Genomic DNA, 23,061 nt, shown 5'->3' on the forward strand with positions numbered 1-23,061 from the left:
TATAATTTAAAACTCTGTCAAACTTAAAACCGTTTTTCTCGAAACAAGATTTACTAAGTTTGTTGACGTAGCTAATATCTCGGGAATAAACGGATCGATTGACATCCAATTATACGTAAATATATATTGTGTAAGTGTATCTTTATTACCCATACAGTGATCCGCACAATTTTCCGTCAAGGGGCTTTTTTATCGCTGTGAAAAATTAAAATTTTATTCGCAAATTAAATTTCTTTGAGATACTTTCATTTTTAACATATCTGTATCTCTTTATTTATTCCAGCGTACGAATATGCTATTATTAGAATTATATATTACCATATCGAACGCAAGAAAACATTTTTTCAGACGTAATATTTTACTTTGGATATCGATTTATAAAAGTGTGCAATATTTATCAACGTTTTATTCCGTCTTGAATTTTAAATACAAAACCAAGACAGCACAATAGAAAAATCTTTCTTCCTGTACATTGTTCGAACATTGCGATCGCGTACTCAGATCAGTGCCAGCATCGTTTTTTTCTCATTTCGTTTACTCTCGTCTCGTCGATAGCTTCGTAGCCAATTTGTTATAAATTTGAAACAAAAAGATATCAGAATCCAAACGCGACTCGCATAGAGAGTCGATCTCGATTCCGAAATGTCGAGCTTAGAATTCTCATCCACAAGACCTTCTTCCGTTAGACACTTTTCAGTGAGTTATTGATCATTCCGCCGACAAGGCATAAGATTGAAAACGTGTCTGTTCGTGCTGGCGGGCAATTTCTGCTACGTCCCCGTTTTCTGGCCGAAGACATTTTTTTGTTAATTTCCAGAGAACAGTCGCGCGACTTTACTAGAAGCGTGACCAGAGACTGTAACCATCCTTCGTTTAACAAGAAGAATCGCGAAGAACGATTAACGAGGAAAACACACTATCGTTTATAATTGATCGAACTCTGGCTGATCGGTCTGATCGTTCATCGACTAATACTACTTGTATATAACTCCATGGACATTCGTTACGTTGCTCGCTCACTGTAACGAATATTTTCAAATGTATCGTTTCGCTGTTAAGTTTCGCCAAATGGACCACCACTAACGATGATTATCGTGTCTCGTTCGAGTTTCTATACTTTAATCACGACGCGTTCAAATTCGTCTGCGAATAATTTTATATTTCAGGATGAAGTTTTATAAGTTCTAAAAGAAGTTTTATATCAAGTTTTATCGAATCACAAAACTTATCGAACAATCTACTATATTAATTTCGTTGAACGTGTAAAAAAAAAAACGACTTCCAAGTTCATCGTCCAGTCGAAAATTGTAAAATCGAAGAGTGTCCAAATTTAAGACGAAATTGAACTAGCTTCGATGACATTCCGTGAAACAACAGAAAGAAGAGAATCCAAAATTTAGGACGAAATTGAACGATCACCTTCGATGACTATCGTCTCCTGTAACTTCCTATATTTTATTTTCAATGTGTTTACATTCGTTACACAGCAAAAGTATTCTTCTTCCGCAGATACTTGGGTTAGAATAATAAATCGAAGATCCATTTATCATCGAAACACGTTTATAAAGGACTGCCAAATAAACTGTAATCCTCTTACGTAGGATACATCGAATTGTAAACCATAGAAATCAACATCGACGATAAACATGTTTAAGAACGTTTTCCTCGTTTGCTCTTCGAAGAACGTAAACAACGATTTGTATGCTTGTTGGTACCAACTGTGAAATCGATAACGCTGGATTTCGTATAAGGTTTCATTTATTGTTTAAATTCGATTCTTTCAATCTCGCTCGTGAATCCTCTTCGCAGAAGAAGTACAATTTTAAGAAATGTACTAGGTTGTTCAATCAGTTTTATCGAACGAACAATCTAGTATATTAAGTTCGTTGAACGTGTAAAAAAGAACAACTTCCAGTCAGAAATTGTAAACAATTGTAAACTTGGAAGTCGTTTTTTTTTACACGTTCAACGAAACTAATATCGAACACTGTTCGATAAGTTTCATCGAATCACAAAACTTATCGAACAACCTAGTATATTAATTTCGTTGAACGTGTAAAAAAGAAACAACTTCCACGTTCATCGTTCAGTCGAAAATTGTAAACGAATCGTAAATAATGGGTACGATACCGTATTATTCCTTCTCATCGAATTCAAACAGCCACGAACCATATCCCTCATCGCTGAAGTAATTGCGAGCTATCTATTTAATTGCGTTAATTTCGAAATCACCGCAACGACCACCGCAGGACGCGATTTACCGGATGATGTGTTTATACGGTACGCGATTCGCGGCGTTCGTTAATTACGCGGCCTCCGCTTCTGTTCCGTCTGTTCTTCCAATTTTTATCATTTTTCCAGAGACCGTGCAATTCCGTTTGAACGGCTCCGAGCAACAACGGGAAGTGGAGAACGTCAGAGGGTCGACGAGAAATGGCCTGCCACCATCCCCACCACCCCCACCACCCCCACCACCCCCACCACCCCCACCACCGTCCCCGTTCCCGTACCACCTGGAAAGAGGACAATAAAAATTCACGAGCCCGCGAGACATTGCTTTATTTCATTTCCGTAGAAAATTATTCGATATATCGACGTAAAGCTGGTAACTGGCGCACACTGAGGTACGATTTAATTAAAACAATAACAAAGGGATAAATAAACTGCGTGATTCCGAGCAAACGAATTTTCGTCCTCTGCTTCCGCTCAATGGAACATGTTACTATTCGTTCGTAATTAAATCGAACGTTGAAATAAGCTTAATTACGGGTTTCCAGTGATCGGTCCTCCGACCTTGGAGTTAATACACAATGAAACCACCATTATACGAACCAACAAGCACGAATGTTCGATCAAGGCAATTTTTGCGTAAAATAGAACACAATCGTGGCCAAATCAATGTAATCGTGTAAGAAAGATCACCTTTTTTCGATCGAGTAATTTATCATTTTACAAATATACGTTATAAGAATCCGATTAATATTTCGTGTACTTGTTTTTTGTCATAAACATTCTATGGGATTAAGCACACTTTTTACTAGTCCTCGATACGTATTTCCAATATTTTCATTCTTAGGCGCGTCGTATCTGTTTTAATTAACTTTATGATAAATTCACCCTTCGTTCGAATAATAATTGCCGCCGGTTTATCATCAACTTGCTTGCAAATTTTCTGCGGAGTTTGACCTCAGAATTCATTTCTCGTATTTTATACGTATAACTTTGCATGCAGATCGTGAACGTGAAAAGGATCGCGTTGAAACCATTTCTTGTCATAACATATTGGACGATTCGAGAATCTATGTAACAGGTTCCTTATTTAATTGGAAAAATATTAACCCGCGAACTTAAAATTTGTTCAATCCGATCGATAATTGTATTAATTTAGCCATTAAAGCCACCGTTGGGTGGCTTTCTTGACATTTATAACTTTATATTTAAAACAAAATAATAAAGATAGTAACAAGTGAAATGAATAAATAATAAAAAAAAGAAGGAAAAAACAATATATAATTATGGTCTGTTACCTCGCAAACTATTGTAGTATCGGATTTTCCGAGTCCGCTTGGGCCTGCTTCGAGCGCAGGCCTAAACAAGATAGCACGCGTGGACAGACCTGTGTTAGGCTAAATATTTGGCGCCGATCCTTTCGTTAGCTTTCGTGGAAGGCACAAGTATCACTTTACAGGGGGTCTTGCACGATGACCGAGCGTGAGAATGCATGGGGATGAAAGGGAATACATGTGTTTCGGAGAAAGTGAAGAGTGTTTGGAAAAGACGAACGATTAGGATGGCCGAACGGGACCGAATGTCTGAAGTGAGAGAGACTGAGAATTGGAATGAAAGAGAATGAATGTGCGTGCCTATATAGAGCGCGAGAAGAACGTTAAGGGACACACAGTATGACGCCGAGTATATGTCGCGGACAGTATGAGTAAAAAGACAATAAGACGAGACATTTAAAAGATGCACTGAGACGAAAGACCGGTATAAGACTCAAGTGACAAAGACGATAAGGACGCGTGCCGAGAGCATAAAGACGGTTAGCTTAGTTTAATACGCGGTCGATCCACCTTAGTGAAAAGCGAAACTAATCACCAACACTACGTCTAATACTAACATCACTGTAATATATAATATTCTTAAATATACTTCAATATACCGCACGAGTACAACAGTTATTTGGGGGCTCGTACGGGGATCAATCACTCAAAGCACTTCTCCAGTGATCCAAGGAGAAGGAAAAACAACACTATGTTGAAAGTTTCGTATCTAGGTAGCGACGTTTCGACGTTAAGTCGTAACTAGCGTTTAAGGAACTATTTATGTCTCACATGCGTCTGACCCAAACAGCAAAGATGATTCTTACGGTATCGAATCGTGAACCGAGTTTAGAATTCCAAGACGACACGGGAAGGAAGCAGTAATTTTTCTTCTTCTAAAATTTCATCGTTTGGGGAGTAAAACCGACAGCTCGAACTTTTTATCGATCGTATTATGCGATACTCGTCGCTGATCTGTAAAATCAACCGATAACCTGGAGCTGGCGTTTACATTAAAGACAATAAAGAAATACACTCGAACGGAAGAAGATAGGTATTCGAAACATCGATGAGAATGCAAGCTTTTGAATGGGTTGCATTTCAACTGAGGTATACGCCAAACGACTCGTATAAATACATAAAAATTTCGCGTTAAACGTTTAATATATTATAATGGCGGTTATTAAGTAATATTAGTAAGGTTACCGTTTACCGTTAAACAGCTTGCCTCACAATTCTTACTACTTGTTTAAACCAATTTGAACACCATCGTAATATCGTGTAGCGAGATTTATTATCTCACGTAATTCGTAAACAGTTGTATCAAATTCTTTCGACAGGTCTTTTTTATTAGGTACATTCCTTTTATGTTTGCAAACATCCAATCATCCCTTTTCCCAATGCCACGAATGTGTAACCATACCAAAAACCGATAACATTCCTTTTCGCACAAGTTCCCATAACAACGGATGAGACTCTTTCCGCTCCCATAACAACGCATGACACTCCATACGACTGACCGCTGATAACCGAAATTCCTTTTGCATACGTTCCCATAACTACTCATGAAACTCTTTCCGTTCCCATAATGACGCACTCCTTACGTAACGCAGGACACTCGGGACAAGAACAGATATAAAAACCCGACACGTAGAAGACAGATCAGTCTTGACCCGTGATTAGATCCGCACGAATCTGTGACCAAAGGTACCGCAATTAAAGTGTAATACAGAAGGAAATAATAAAGAGTTCGATCTCCCGTTGGAGATCAACATTTTTTGTATCAAATCCTTAATTATTACGTGACAAATGCATGGAAGATCTCTACTAAAGACATTTTCAATGCCAGTAATTGCAACTTTTATTCTCCGATGAAACGATTATCGTTATTGTTCGTACCGAATTCTTCTTATGATTAATTTCTCGGTTTTAGAACGATGTTTCGATAAGAAAAGGAATATTCTAGAAGAACTGATGAAAAAGTAACAGTTTGAATTTTTCAAGCTGTACAATCTGCTCTTTTCAATATCTGTAAAAGAAAGTGACCGTGAAACGACTTTCATAAATTACAATGAACGATAAACTCGGGCCTGCGAACAACGTTGCGAAACAGTTATTATCTCATCGTTACGCACTTTCATATTTAACTCGATTTAGAGCGAATTATTGTTCGTAATAGTGCAAGAAACAAAAATTCAAATCGATATCGATCCTTGATATACACCGAATGTTCCGACGATGTTATAAAATTGGAAAATTGAAGTATAAATGTTCACACGCGTGATTACATTAGTTACTTTTGCTTTAGAATGTTTACAATAGGTTTATATCCGCTAACGGTCTCGAGCATTTGATATAAAAATCCAAATTTCCAATCGATTTACAAGTCCAGAGATTGAAAGAAATAATGCACATTTTGTTTACTAAATTCGTCTTTTCATCCTTTGAAAAATTCAAGATCTTCTCGATATCTTGCAAAATAAAAGACGCGTTAAGAGTAAAATGTTTCGGTTCGTTCGATTTTATTTGTGTTATATCAGATGGCAATAATTATCAGCTCGACCAGTATATCTTGAATACTTTCCAAATATAAAGTACTTTGGAAGTACTTTAATATATAATGTATAATAAATTGTATTATACATTAGAATATATAATTATTTAATAAATTGCATAATATGCAATATTATCGAATGTTCAGCAGATTGAAAATGCTCACCTGTGCATCTGCGAGGATGCGTCGCATCAAGGCCAAGGTGGGGTGCGTTGTGAGATCATCTTGAAGGGCAAGTGCTTCACCTTCTTTGTTTAAACGGTTTAGTGTATTGAGAGCTGAAACAAACCGCGGCAACGCAAACCAAAATTAGTGAGAGTATCTTGTCGCGCCAACTATTGTACAAGTGGTACATTTATTTCGGTACGTTTAATACGATGGCTGATTATTATTTACACTTGGTGCATTAGTCGAAAAGACCACCAAGTGTTACGAGGAATATTTATGAACCGTCCAACATCAATTTCGATGAAACTTTGAAGGTTGCAAAAGTAGCTAAAAACCAAAGGTGTGTGCGCTCAACGGATAAAACTACCTTCCGAAGTTACGCCCCTGTAATACTCTCTTGAAAATTATTGTAGATGCAAAAACGTTTCTTTAAGAAATTTATGGTGGTTTCTAACGCAAGTAAAGAATATACGAGAGTAAAATACAATGCATCGGTGAGAAAATCGTTTATTCGAAATTACTCGACGACTATCATCGTCGTCGGCGAGAAAATTACTTTGTTAATTCGTCGACGATACGTCTACAATATTAATAACAAATAAAAATATTTACAACCGATCGTGAATATTGAGTACAAATAGGACACAATTTTGTCTTTGAAAAAACTTTGAGAGCTGAAAGAAGTGTGGTAGAAGTAATTTTTCTTCGCACTGTTGTTAATTATTTTTATTTTACACGTACACCGTGTTTACTCTCGTCGAAAACCATAGTGACGAAATTGTTCGAAAATCTGTGCTAGTTTCGAAGATGACATTAAAGGGTATGCGCCTTAAAGGCTTGGCCGTTCTACAAAGCTGCAAAGTTTCATCGAAATCGGTGTCGGACACTTCGCGGTTGTTCCTGGTGAGCGAAAACGGTAGCAACAGTGTATAAGCGAGCGAGGAATGTTCAGAATTCTCGAATAGCTAATTACCTCTAACCAAAGTTTCCAAGCGGATAAAGCGGACAGTGATCACGTTTCCAGTGTGCCAATTCCCAGACTATGGTAAAACTAATTACATACATTAATGTCGTCGGGCACGACACCGCCCTACGAGACTAATACACGGATGTCGCTTCGGCAGATCTAGCACGTCCTCTCATTAACCCGGTACATCTGGTGAAATCGGTATCCGGGAAATATCAAGGGATGCGTGCCACTAAGCACACCGAAGTCTTCGTTTGGAAGACAGGGAAGGAACCATCGGATTCCAAGCTCGGTTTGAACCGGCAAGATGGCTGTCTCCTGACTCGTTCATCTCGCATTACATTCACCGAGTCGTTTCTGCGACGGGATAATTGAATTCTCGAAGCGTGGTAGTCGTGGCGCGAAGGTGGAAAGGCCCGAGGGGTGCCAAACTGTTATCGACAAGTTCGTGAGAGAAGCTCGTTTCGGGCTCAGGCCAGAAACCGTGCACGCCATCCCTTACCGTCTCTCTACCTCCTCGTGGATATATCGCGTTGGGCTTTCAAGTGCGCTTTGATGTAGAACGTGCGAGAAACTTCTGGCGAAGGCGGATTCGTTCGGGCTCGATTGACTCGCCAGGGAGGTTTTTTAACGCGTCGCAATTGCCACGCATGTTTCGTAGGTTTTTCGACCGGTTGCTCGAAATTTTACAATAGACGATACGGTTGAGCAGTCGGTGAAATTTTACTATCGGTACATATGTATATTGTATATCAGGGTGAACAGTGTAACGCGATCACTTTAGATCGTTCTCTTGGCGGATGGATCGATTTTTTATTGACATTTCTTCGGTTCTTGCTTCCCTGCAATTTTCAAGATAACCTTCGATTTTCTACGAATAAATCTGTGAAGTTTTCTTACATACGGTTTTTAACGTACTTGTCAACCGACAACGTAACAAATATTGAGGAATCGATAGAAGAAATATTCAAAATTATCTCGGTTGAACCGATGTTGAAAATGGTGTGTCATCGGTTGGAATACTATACTCGTGTAGATGGTGTTGTTGGAGTTTCTTTATAAACGTTATAATAAGCTTACGGTTAATCTTACGGTTAAGAAGATCGTACGAAATTCTTTCAATCGAGACATGTCTTTTACCGTTTTTTGTTTTCAATTCAGAATTTGTCTCGACCTCTGTTAAAAGATAAGATATATAATTATAGATTATAGGTTTTTTTATTAAAAAAAGCAGAAAGCAACCTCGAAAACATTGGGGGTGGGGGGTGGGGGAGAGAATTTAAAGATCCCTTTTAATCGTGTTATGTCACGCAAACGAAATTTCGGTTCGGTAATTAACAACAGAATAGCTAATCTGAGGTGATGACATTTCGCGGTCGATCCTGTATACCAGTATATATGTACACATGTACGAACAAGGTGTTCCGTTTCAATCGACCTACACGATTATCTCTGATACTAGCGATGCTTTGAAAAAATGTTCCGGTAGAAGTCACGCTGCTTCAACGGGGACAGTTTATAATGGACGTAACTTTATTACAGGTGGGCACGTTTCAAAGATTTCAAGCCCATCGTGAATGTTTTATTTAGCGGAACCATCTACTCTCTTTTAGCTGGGCATAAATTTACTGCACAGACGAATATATATATATATATAATAATATATATAAATAATATATATATAATAATATATATAAATAATATATATATATAATAATATATATAAATAATATATATATATATATATATATATATATATTCGTATGTATAACGTATGTATATCATATATATATTCGTATGTTTAAATTCTATTTGGATGTAGACATTTTAGCGCCGCGATTGTTTTAACAATCTCTCTTCGTAAAATTCGTCGAAAAAGTGAAAATTTATCAATGTATACTGTTGCTCAATAACGGATGATTGTTTCTATTTGTCTACGAAACGGTATTAAAATCAAAATAACTAGGAAATGAGTCGTCAAAAGTGACACATTTGACGATCAAAATGATCAAATTTAATATTTCGTATTTCCAGAAAATACGAAAATTCTTCTTTTCTGAAGAAATTTTTAATTTTACTATAGGTAATTTTTATTTTCTAACATATCTAAATTATATCATTTTAATATAAAACGATTAAATTTTTAATGAAACAAGTATAGGTATGTGCATAAAAAACATGTTCCAATTTTTTGCGCGGCAACATATAGAGGATGTTAACGAATATGGGAGATTTATTTTTCGGAATCAATTTTTCGTAAGAAGAAAGATCAAAAAATTTTTTACCCTTTTTGCGATTTGTAGTTTTGTTACCGAGATGCAAGTGGTTAAAGTTTTTGTCGGTGTCACTCGTTGAGTTTAATTGTTTAAATCTCGATAACGAAGCCTCGAATTAAAAAATTACAGGAAGAATTAATATTAGATTAAAATTCCATATTTCCGCCAACAATAGATGAATTTAAAAGTTAAAAACAAAGATTAAACCTCAATTGATCTCAATATTGTCTTTACGTAGGTACCTGTAAACGACGCTTCTGTTTCGATCCTATCTATATGATTCTTTCGAGGAAAAATTAATGTTATACGTATGGGATGTAAATTTTAAAAAAATTTAATCTTTTACGGGTCATCGATTCTCATTGTTAGCAATGTAACGTCACATTGTTAATGTGATAAAGAGCGTGAAGAAATACGTGAAAATAAGAAAACGTATTAGCACGAACAATGAATAAAAATTCATTCTGGTTTTTCATTTTCAGTCGATGATCGTATTTGTTACGTACCAAAGAAGATTTCTAACTTCGTGACTCGAGTGTTTGTTTGCTTTCGGTTATAACAGAATTGCTCTATTTTGAAAATGAATTAAGTCAGAATGTTAAGGCTCTTTCCACGCAGCGCAACAATTTTCTTATCTCATCGTTTAATTACCGGAGCAGCGAAGTTCTTCATTAAAGGATGTAACGTCTGCTCCGAGTGCGAGAGGGATAAGCTTGACGCAATTAAGTTGTGAGTTATTTGTTTTGTGGAAGGAGGCATGAAATGAAATTAGCGTGCATAAGTGAAATTGAAATTCGCGAACGAGGCAAAGAGTCGTCAAAAAACTTGCGAGCGGACATTTTCGAAAGAAACAAATTATGATCTTGGCTGAACAAAATTTTAATCACGGAGCATATTTCGATGTAATTTATCAGAGAAACCTACTTTGTACTTAATTATATTATTTCATTAACGTTATTTAATTGTGATATAATATTCTTTGAGACTTTAGGATAATACGGGCATTGTTGTTTAATTCTAGAATATTTCAATTAGATAAGGCAAAAATACAGTGCCCAATGTGCTAACCTTTAACTTAATCTTCCAACTGACCCGTTATATAAATGTCAATGCATTACGAATCGATATATGGTTTTTATCGAAAAATACACTGACGTGTTTTCTCTTTATCTAGATAATTACAAACGATGGAATTTATACACGCGTATGTATTCAATTTTCTATTCGTTACATTATGAAATATTTTTACACGTCTTATTACGGTAAATATTATATTATTGTCAGAATATTTGTAAATATTCTACAAAATATTATTGCATATTCTATAAAAGAATATGTTCGACAAAGAACTTATCGGAAACAACTATGGTAATGAAATATAAAAATGTATATGTTACGCTTATTAGACAACTAGATTTCTATATTATTGTATGTATTTACTTTACACAACTTTACTCTACATTCGGTGAATTTTCGCGTTTCTTTTGCCTTGATTACTCTGTATTCCTTTATATCTAATCGAAAGGTATTACACATCGATCTAAAGCTTGCTTCATCAATTTTATTATACTATTATCATAATTTCGTAACAAGAGAAATCTATCGGTAATCTAAACAAATATGCTCGACCGAAATACCAGTAAGCAAATGCTACGTTCTACCATAAAACAAAGTCTAAAAACGAGGTACAATGATTTTCCACCCGCCATATTTGCCATGAGTACGGATAAAATTCTATTTCCACCTATGGTAACTGTTTTCAATACCTGAACTAAATAAAAATGTGATACTTTTGTTATCTTTCTTTATTTTCTAAAATGAATTTCACTATGCCCGGTGTTATGCCGAATATTCATAGCGATCGTGTCTAGACTGCAGAATTTCCAAATCACCGATTCAATAGGAATAAACTTTCCAAATACACGTGTAAGTTGCAAATCTTATGACACCCAACGTGGAAGCCATACGTAATTATCGTTCCGCGGTAGCACATTAATTGCATTATTAGGTCCGATTACCGGTGGCGACATGCTTACCAGAGTCCCGGCGGATAATATCGAGGAACCTCTAACACCGTTATACATTCCCAGCCGAACTTTCCTTAATTCTATTACTGTCCCACCGGTATACAACACTGCGTCGTGTGGGAGTTATTGATATCGCGGAAAAGCGAATTCCCATCGGGCTCAACCGATGATAAATCGGTCAGTGAGAATCGTTTTCGCGAAAACAAACAACCAGCTGTACCGAAATATTACCGATTGATACCGAGAATTGAATCAAGATGAATACAGAATGATTCCGAAATACAGATTTACACTTGAAGCGAGGAATCTAGACACAAAGATGAGTAAAATATGTCCTATAAACGTATATCCTATATATGTACGTTAGTTTTCGAATGATGGACGATCGTAGAAAACGTTTAAAGTGTCTCTTTCGTTCTTCAATATTTTAATTTCGAGGCCGTTTGGAACCTATCGTGTATTCAACGGAAGTCAACCATGTTTACTTATGCAAGAGGTCAAATGCTGTTAAAATGTTAAAGTGAAACTGATTTTTATCAATTCTTCATTAACGTGGAACTTGGATGAAACTTTTTGACATTTTCTATGTTCTTTTACATTGATCTAAAGTAACAAATCAAATCGAGTTTCTTTCGTAAGAGAGCTACACATTGTACGAATTTAACTCCTGTTTAAAAAATATAAAATTATGGAATTTCTCTCGAATTTCCAGAGAATTCTATTACGGTAAAAACATCGTTTGATTTTTTATTCCAGATCCACACAAAGAAATTCTAAACTGCACGTCGTCGACAGGAAGGTCCTTTGAATATAATATTTATTACTTTGCAAAAAGCCGATCAAATGTAACAAGAAGAACACACACACACACACACACACACAGAGTCGGAAAGTAACGAAATGTTTGATCAGTTTGATATTCCTCTTTCATGGATAAATATACAGATAAGAAATACTTGGTTTACAAAAAAACTAATAAAACACACGAACGAAACGTTATTTGTTATCCGGATAAAAGTATACCGAATATTGTAATCGAACCAAATATTCCTTACTTGCTCAACTATTGAATGTGGAATACAAATACATTCGGCATTCATCGATGAAAAAATTACAAAATGTATACTTATGAATTCTGTATTCGACTATAAAACTGAATAAAAGTATTCTATAATTTCACAGCTATCGCCTACAACATACGAACACTTTGAAGTGATCGATTAAAAATTGAATAAAAACTAATAAGGTATTCGTCGTCTGAATATATTTTAAAATACATTTTACCTATTCATTCTTAGAAGGACTCTTCTTTTACTGTAGTATTATACAATAGAAGACTCGAATGTACGTCATTTACATACGAGTTCACTTGACAATATGATTGGAGAAATTTGAATAATGTAACATTTGAATGCTTTATAGACAATCGCATACACCTCGTATATATGAATATTCGAATATCGTTATTTAAACACTATTACTCGAATAAAAAACTACTTGTGTACTGTATTTGGATTAATCGAAAGACGAAGATCAAAACTATCGTAGAGCTATTTATCCGTGATATTTGTTCGATCAATAATTAAACGTTGACTTATTCGTTGTAAAATATATCCTTCTATGAATTAAATTTTAATTTTCATTCAACGAGTTACGGAGGAAAAAAAATATTTATCTTTCGTTCGTTATTCGAAACTTTCATCGGAATAAACATCAGTATACATCCCTGATCACGAGTTGTGTCCAGATACGTAATCACTGTACGGAATATTAAAGTACTCGTTCGTTCGAATAGTATTCGAATATAAAAGTGTTCGAAAAATTGTAAGTGTTCTGTAGAAAAAGTGTAGAGAAAAATTCGAAAAGCAGTTTCAGCAGTTTTTACTTGGGAAATTTGTTTGTTTATCGAAATGCTTATTGAAAGGTCGGAGCTAGCTGCAAAGGGTGCGCACATACATAGATACTTATAAGGTGCTTGATCCCATCACTAGTCGATACGGATGCATGGTGCTAGCTGCGTGTGCGGATGTATGGAATACGTCACGCTTGTCTCCGTACACGCGTAGATAGCACGGGGTGTCCCGCATGGCGTGCTGCTAAAAATAGCACGGAAACTATGATATGCAGAACGAGCTGGTAGAAAGATCATGATCGTACGACCAAACATTATTTTCTTTGATACGGTAATACAATCTTCGAACTGATTTGATCGCTTCAACGAGGCCAGACACGGCCTTCTTCTTCGCGGGAATATGATGTAATCATGCAAAGTGGATTTGGGTTTTCGAGAAGATCAATCAGGTTCGAGAGACGCCGCACGCTTCTGCTTTCATCGAGATTTCTTTACGGTCAAAGACAACGTGTACTCGTTAAGGGCACTCTTGAGCAAAGTTGAAATCTTCGAAGATTTAATTGAAGGATTAACGTCGAGATCGGTGCGAGTATTACGAACGAAACTATACTTACTTTTTTTCTTCATACTTGGTCGATAAAATAATAACGATCTGAATCTTTCTTCTAATCTAATTCTTCCAATCGATAGAAATTCGATGGAAACAGGATCGTTTTCTATGGTTTCCGTGAAGCTACGTTTCTACGTTTTCTTTCGTATCTGATAAATTCGCGCTAGTTCGATCGTCGCGAAGACACCCAGTACACGTATCGGTTTACGGTCAGGTATGTGCATCAAAGCACACAGATGCTTCGTGTAGACCTAGCCGACCCTTCCAGGTGGTATATAGGTCTACGTGCAAACACGCGAGCACGTTAAGTGCGCTTCCAGCACGAGGTCGCTATGATACCAGCAGGGAACCACTAAGGGGTTAGTCTGATATATGGGATAGTCCGATATTATGCGCCTATGCAGCGATATAGGGATTCTTTATAGGCTTTCGTAGAAACTGAAGACCTATTCAATATCTCGGAGACTACGGCAAAGATAGAAAGCAAAAGTGTACGAACATAACATTTTTGCCCGAGCCTCGCACCATAGAAAAATTCTACTTGCGAATAAAATCGTTCGAAACATTTCTATATATTGTCGAAAAGTTCGCACGAAACTTTACAAACTATTCTTTCCAAAGATATTAGTAATATCGATAAAATAAATTTTTCGGTTTTGCAGAGTTCACATTTCTTTTCCTTTTCGTTTGTTTGCTTTTTGTTCATATTACACACGCTTTAAGAGGTACAACGATAAATAACTTTTAACGAGTATGTTGGAAAGCATTAATTAAAACATTTTCTGTACTTGAATTTTAGGTTATTAAATGTTCAAAGCATTGTTCATTTATTTCGCAAAGTTTATTTATTTTTCTATTCTTCTTTGCGTATTCTTGAGAATTTGATAATGTCAATGACGCACCTCAGCGTCAGCGTTTTAATGATAATTAAAACATAATTATCATTGTATCTCTTAAATTATGTATTGTACGTGCCAGAGTCGTTTTAAAAATTAATGACAATGAGTCATTATGAGTCTCTAGTCCTATGAGTTGTTAAGAAGATTTTTGCCGGTCCAATAGTTTCCGAAAAGGAAACTTGTAACACTTCGTATGGACCATTCTGTATATTCGTTCATACAATCGCGGTATAATCGACAAGAAAGTGATTTCTCGCATAAAATCGTATCAAAAATATAAAATAAAGTTTTTTCGTACGAGTCTTCATTTCCAAGAAAATTGAGTTTAAAAATTCGTTAAATACGGGTGCAGTTAAATACAGTCTACTTCGGTCAAAGTTGCAACTCTCCAAGGCCATTAGCATTTGTAAACAATATCAATTAGAATGTGGTGTAATTTTAATGAATAATAAACTGTAAGTTTCGATAATCGATTTATTTCAGTAATATACAAATATTGAAAATGTCGTCCTCGACGTTGCAGACACATTCTTGTTCGACTAATTAATGAAACACGAACTAAAAGTAACGAGTTTCAATTTCTTAACTTCATCGAAGAGAAAATTGTGATTTGAATTACTTTGGACATAAACTATTTTTTTTTTTGTGTAATTGTACAAATAAAAATCTAAAAGAGTAAAATCTGATAGAAAATGTATTAAATTAGTGCAGCAGTACTATTGTTGTATTGGTCGAGGCGAAATTATTACGTGACCCCTGAATTCATCAAATCTGACTTGTTTAGATTTTTATTTGCGAAATCCCGTGAAAAAATCAGTTTATGCTCAAAATAATTAAAATCGCGATCAATTAAAAGGTAATATCGATCAGACGTTCAAAAAAAAAAAACGAAATTAAAAAACTGAACACATTATTTTGAGTACGCGTTTCATTAATTCGTGGAGCAATATAGAGAATATTGCTATAAAAACAAGGACAACATTTTCAAAATTTGTGAGGTGATAAAATAAATTGAAATTTATGGTACACTACTTATTAAAATTATACCATACCCTAACTGATACTGTTTATAAATGCAAACAACAGTAGAGATTACGAGCCACATTGGTCGAACGATATAATGTCTATCTTAAGTGCAAGCATACCTAATGAATTTTTAAATTCGGTTTTCTCGACAGTGCAGTCCTGTACGAACAAATTTTGTTCTATACTTCTTATTCAATTCTATGTCAGGAATCATCCCCTTGCTGGTTGTACCATAATTTCGTGAACATTCTGCATACAGATATGTGTTGTGACAATTTATTATAATAGAAAGTTTAACATTTTTGTTTAATAATAATTTAAAAATGTACCTAATATTGTATACTGTTACGTTTTCAAAAATTTATACGAATATTTAAATACATCGTGTACGAAACAAACATATCATTGTCTTATTAAATAAAAAATATATATTGTAATGCTGTATGTATTATATAATATATACGTATTTATAATTCTCATTTGTTAAGGAAACGAGATTTTCGTTTCATGTGCGCGATGAGTGAATATTCGAGAATATGCTTTAAAAAGTAACGGTATACAACATTAGCTGTATTTTAAAATAATCGATAAACAAAAATTTTGAACAAATATAATTACAAGACTAGAAAAATGAACACAATTTGAAAAAGTCATTGTAAAGCAAAAATTCCAATTCTTTTGATAATAGAAATGACCTCGATTTTGAATTAGTACAAATTACATGTATATACAATATTTTATATACAGGATGTATTAAAATAAGTGTTAGCGCTTAAATGTTAATGATTTCATGAGATAACGATAGAGGGGAAATGACGAAGAAAACGAAATTATCATTTTTATCAAATGAGATTCGAGCTGAAAGATAGGAAAGATTTCCCCTCTATGTTTATCTTATAGAATTGACAGTTTAGGCGTTATTTTAAACGGTATTTATATCAAAATTCGCTGCATAAATATAGTACACATCTCGGTGAATACATTGAGTCGAAAACGATTGACCATGCGATATCTTTCATTAAGAGGAAAACCAGATTAACGGGATCGATAGTTGAACAGAAGCGGTATAGTAATCCAATCCTCTAAACCTCAGCCACCACCGTTTCGATGTCAATTCAGCATTCACTACTATTTATATTGTGCTCTATGAAGTACTAACAACCAATCACCAAAAAAGGCCCATGTGCAACCGAAGTAATCCCTGTACCATTTGTTTCTCACCAGACTCACCTTCCTCGAAGGGCTGCGCCCGTTTAGCGAATGCCCTCGAGAAAACTCCGCGCGGCTTCGAGGCATCCACGCCATTTTCTACGACTGCGCTCATTTTTCTGAGTGGTCCTTCACGGAGCTTGTATTGCCACGATGTATAAAGGGACCATCTGAAATTGACGTTACACTCTAGATTTTTGTTTAAGAACAATTGCGGGAATACTTGCAAGCTTTATTCGAAACGTCACCTTGATATTCGATTCTGCGCCAACTTTCTTCGCGCGAAGACCTTTCGAGGTCAATGGGGTGCTTCAGAGAACGGAGAACGTAAACGCGACCTTAACTCGCAGGTTATTAACTTGGAACACTACTAACATAATTACAGTAATTATAGTTTACGAGTTACAAAGTCGAGACCGTCGGTTCACTTGAAAGCGGGGTGGGTACCGGTTTTTATCTTATGCCAAGATCCAAGCTTGAGTGTATTTCCGACAAGGGAAGTGAATGGAATACACTGTTACGTTTTCACAATTTCTATGAATGTTTAAGCATATCGTACACGAATATGAAATAGATAGATTGTTTTCTTAATAAATAAGAAAATATTACGTACATTGAGAGTGATCAAGATATAACAATGACGAGCGAGTCTCGTATTAATGAAAAACACAAATTTGTATATTTTTCACGATATCTTTACGAAAGTATTGCTAGTGGCTTGGCAAAGTTTACTCGATGAAAATGAGATCGCACACGACCTCGTTTGGTATGTTTTTTATTGTATGTTATTCAAATTATTTCTAGAAAAAATGTTATATTGCGTATAACTAAAAATAGTTTAAACTGCTTATATCATTCGCACTGAATACACATAATAGATTGTTCAATAAGTTTCATCGAACGACAAAACTTATTGACTAGTGCTATATTGTTCAATAAACCTAGTATTCCTTGTACGACGATTATGATATTAATTAACGTTGAGTAAGGCAAGATCTAATTAGAAACGCTATACAAATGAATTCATTCGAAACGAAACACAAAGATGTTAACAAGTCGTCGAAAATTGGGTAACTTCGATACCTATAATATTAATAAGGTATTATTCCGCAAATTTCATAATGCAATGGAAAAGTTATTAAAAACGCAGATGAAATAATAAGTGCACGGAGCAAAAAATTTTAAATTGTTGATTTCAAGTGATCATTAGTACAAAAGAAATATATGAAATGCAAAAATTCGTACCCTGTTTGATAGATAAAGTTGATATTTATATTTTAAATTAAACACACTGTCAAAAATATTAATTAACAATCATAGAAAGCGATAAATTAAGATAACAGATAATAATGTATTTACTCTAGGAAATATATATTTGTAATTATATCATAACATACTACTAAAATGAAAATTAATGTATTGAATTCTTCTTTAGATGTAATTAAGAAAGCAATAAAAAAAAAATTTAACAATTATTATTTTGACTCCGGGTTCAGTCTGACCTATACCTAAATTTTATTAATCCGCATTTGAATTCAATAAGAGTTAATAGGTTACATATTTCCTAGAATAAGTACACTACCTGTTATCTTACTTTATCGCTTTTTATGATTGTTAATTAATATTTTCGACAGTTCTTTTTATTCATAATATAAATATTAATCTGTACCCATAAAATAGCGTTTGAATTTTTGCATTCCAACTATTTGTTTTAAAGTTTCTCGCTCCGTGCACTTTTCGTATCATCAGTTTTTTTGAATAATTTTTTCATGATATTTGCGGTAAACAATTATGGCATTACAATTCCTTGGATCATGCGGAATACATTTGAGAAAGCTATCCAAATTTTATCCACTTTTTAACATCCTATTTTTCTTTTCGTTGTTTGCAATTGCAAACATATCGATTATAAAATGGTCGCACGTGGCATAGAGTACACTGCAAAATCGTTATATTCCGATTATTTATGAAATATTTTTATTTTATAGCGATGTTTTCGGACGGTCGAGTAGCTCTATAGTGAAGAATTCTGTAATACAGAATTTTGTGTAATTGTTATATGTCCCTCAAACAGCGCGAATCACTGTTATCGAATGTATTTGAACCACAATAAATATATAATTTCTTCATATTTTCACTTCTCAAGCTAAAATTACGATTCGAGAAAATAGTATACTAGAAAAAGATAGATATTATTCTTCCTAGTGAAAATAATTGTTTATTACACCATAATGAAGTTTGCAGTTTCATAAGCGCATTCGGTATATCAGTTTATCTGCATAACAATGCAGATATTACGTCACCATTGGAATCAACAATATCCATGTTAATTAGAGTTCTTTAATTAGAGTTTCTTTTTAATTAAATGTAGATTATCTAATACGGAATAGAGATTACAACAAAGAATTGCCGGCGGTACATCAAAGATTAAAAACAACAAAGGGTAAAATTCTGTGGAACGTTGCATCCAAGGCTTCCCTTCACGCGCATCGAATAATTTAGTATTAAGTTTGCCTTCACGGTATTCGATAATTAGAAAATTTCCATAATCGGTTCGAATATTCTTCGTTGTAAACACATAATTTTTTCGAAGAATTATTTTAATATTGCGCATCAAATTTACTTCTAATTACTTCAAATTCGGTACTATTGATCAAGTGGTCAAAGCTGGGGGTTTGCTAGAGACATGTAAATAGGTGAAATTTAAGTTTGGTTTGCTTAATTTGATATATTTTATTAAGAATGAGCACGAGAGTAGCAAGGTACAGTTAATACAGTTACCACGTTTTTAAGGAAACGAGAAGTTCGTATTGTTAGAAAAGTTAAATTTTCAACTTTCTTTACGAGTGATTATTAAATTTTCGTTCAATCATGTTGATTATGATCAACATTTAGAAAATTTAATAACATTCTTCCTTTCTTTTTCAATATATTTATCAGAGAAAATAGAAGAAAGAGTACATGTCATACCTAAGTAATTGTACACAGACAGTTTTAACATACTTTTTTGAAGAGTAATATATCTCGATAGTTTGTTTCGTATTTTATGTTTTCTTATTTATAGATGTATTATTTAAACGATTAGAGTTTTCTGAAAGCTGCATACTTGGTTAAATTTATCGTTCGATTACATATATAGGTGTTCTAACACATATATTTTATTCTCAAATCTCCACTAGCTCTATATATTGTTCGACTAACATGTCACTGAAATAAAATTTGGTATCATTTTCTGGACAAGAAAGAATCTATTCAACAGACACAGCTGTGTAACGATAAAGGAAGAAATATAAAAATTTAATTTTTACCGCTTTGATGATTCAATAGTAACGAAGGCGTTGAAAGTACATAAATAACACAGAGAGTTGCTTCGTGGAAGCAGTCCAGTAAGTGGCGGGATAAATACTGTTGTGATAACTTGGACAGACGTGACAATCTAATTATACAGTGGTTTTACATGTTTATTAAAACCTTTAAAATCTTTGAATTACTTTTTAAAATAAACAAATACTCTAACGAACATTGATCCATGGTATGTTTCAATTTTGTACGAATGTATTCGGCGACGTTAATTCGTTCCATTTGAAGGAAATACTGCACGAGAAATACGAGAAATGCATTTCCATCTTCTTGGCAGGCTATTTAGTGTTTCGCTGTTAGAACGGCAGATGGTGCTACTACAACGACGAGATGACTTGTATATAGAAGTTTACCCTAGCTGAGGTAATAAAATTCAGGACAAGGATCACATTTTACAAATCTGATCAGAACTCTAGGAAACAAGTAACGTTGACGCAATTGTGAAAATACCATTATAAATCTCCATCTATAATTATTATAGTTAATTTTTAGAAAGACCTACTATATTATCAATATAAAAGTTTAAACTGTAGTAATAGATTCATATTTCTAAGGGCTAACAATCTTCAAGTTTAACTATAGACCCCAACGTTTAAAAAAAAAAAAAGAACTGTAATATTATGTTTGATAAATAAAACGAAATTAATTATTTAACTTTAAGACTGACTTAGAACTATTCTAATTTAATAATAATTTTGTACTTTTGTGTAAACAATATTTTTAACGCAATATGTACATATAGAATTTATAGTTTTATATCAAAATTGCTGGATAAGTTCGCGAAGACTTTAAAATGTTCTCGTAAAGAAAATGAACATAAAACATAGAAATTTGTTAAGAAGAAGAAAACAAAAAGTGCTGTGTTCCTTTTAAACGGAGAAAATGTATAGTTGTATTACATCGTTAGGAAATTTAATTATAAATGCTTCTTTAGAAGTTTAATGGTGAATTCTCTATTACGATACTAGAAATGCATTAAAAATTAAATGTACAGACATATGCGTACCGGTAATTTTGAGGTTAATTTTCCCGTTGAAATTAAAAGTTATCGAGCAACCTGTAGCGCTGCAAGTATGATGGCACATAATCGAAGGAAAGAACGAAAAAGTGCCAGAAGAAAGTTTTGGTTTCCTGTTGTTACTCACAGAATATACGTAAAAAGATATTTTTATTTTTGATTTCGAATTGTGTTGTCGTATTGAAACCAATACAGTTAATAAGATCACTCGTTATATAGTGTATCAAATAAATATAATCTCTTAGCTCGACATTTTTAGAATCCTCGCAAAGCTTATTAATATTTACCAGCATCTGAAATGCCAACCCTTGTTTATAATCCTGACGCAAAGTAATGCTGCACGTAAACTTCGGTTATATATAGTGATACCGGTGTAGCATCCCCCAAAAAGTCGACCAGGCTTATCCTCCCCTATATTACGGGGATATTGTGTATATACACACGTCGCCACCCTTTGTGGAACTCGATATTCGATCGTCATAATTTATCATTACACGCAGGGAAGGACGCGTTCGATAAATTTTCGCGAGTTCAACGAAGTTAGTATTGATTTATGCGCTCTAGCTTTTCGAGTAATGGGGTAGATCCATGCTGTCTTTGAACCAATGTTGCTTCAAATTGCGTCGATAAAGAAGAGATTGCAAACCTAAAGGATCAGACAAGCTTCAGAGTTTAAATAATCGAACTTTCTTTAACCTTACGTTCTCATAGGGAATTAGAAAATGTGATTGTTTAAAATAGCCACGGTTTGTTGTCCGCTCTATAAAAATTACATTTAAAAATATTAAGGGAGTTGTTTTCAATTATGCAAGTGTATAGTTTCTCGACGATGAACATGTTTCCAGACTTATGGGAAGTCTAGAAACAAATTTGCCCATTGATTTATAATTTAGAAAGAGATACTTTTTATGCGTTAAAGGTAAAATACGAAAAGAAAATGTTGTGTTCATTTTATTAAGAAAATTGTTTTCCATTCTTTTTTCAACGTCAATGGTTCTTAAACTTTGTTTACGAATTTTCGTCAAATGTCCACCGTTTGTAAAAAGTATCATTTAAATTTAAATCCATTTCTTTTTTTTATAAACTGTTTTATCAAATTTTGTGTTTGTAAACTCAATTCAGCGAAGACACAGAACACAAATCACCACATTTATCTACGTGCATGGTATTCAAAATACCGGTGATATTTCATCAATTTGTGTAATTTGTTCAATAAGTTTGAGTTCAAAATACGTAGAAAACTTGTAGCCATTGAAATGTGTAAAAGCCTTGAAAACAATATTTCTGTTTAAATATTTCGAAGCTCGATTAAAATGGTCAAGTAATTACACAACGCAACTTTTAGCCTCGTGTTAAGTTATAGAGAAACTTCTTTCACCGAAGTATGCTGCAGCTTATACGACCAACTAATAATTTCTTTAAACAATTGTTCCCGAAAGGCGTTTATTTGTTTGTTTAGAACAGTTGTTTCAGAGAATTCGCTCGTAAACGATCGAAATAAACAACTTTAAATGTTACCAAGGATGAACCTGGATTCGATAGGAATCTACAAA

General features: G+C 34.3%; 1 protein-coding gene across 12 annotated transcripts in view; it reads right to left on the reverse strand.

The window, feature by feature from the left end:
* Positions 1-23,061, reverse strand: part of Liprin-gamma (liprin protein kazrin) — a 244,333-nt gene that overhangs the window by 90,805 nt on the left and 130,467 nt on the right. For 11 of the 12 annotated variants that reach the window (XM_076316096.1, XM_076316095.1, XM_076316088.1 and 8 more), the window contains one exon: positions 6,262-6,374. In XM_076316096.1, coding sequence (XP_076172211.1) covers positions 6,262-6,288 — 27 coding nt within the window. In that variant the 5' untranslated portion in view covers positions 6,289-6,374. Of the gene's footprint in view, positions 1-6,261; positions 6,375-17,151; positions 17,301-17,378; positions 17,501-23,061 lie in introns of all 12 variants that reach the window. The other variant, XM_076316087.1, reaches the window with a different exon arrangement.

The sequence above is a fragment of the Ptiloglossa arizonensis genome, chromosome 7 (assembly GCF_051014685.1).
Source record: "Ptiloglossa arizonensis isolate GNS036 chromosome 7, iyPtiAriz1_principal, whole genome shotgun sequence".
Lineage (NCBI taxonomy): Eukaryota > Metazoa > Arthropoda > Insecta > Hymenoptera > Colletidae > Ptiloglossa > Ptiloglossa arizonensis.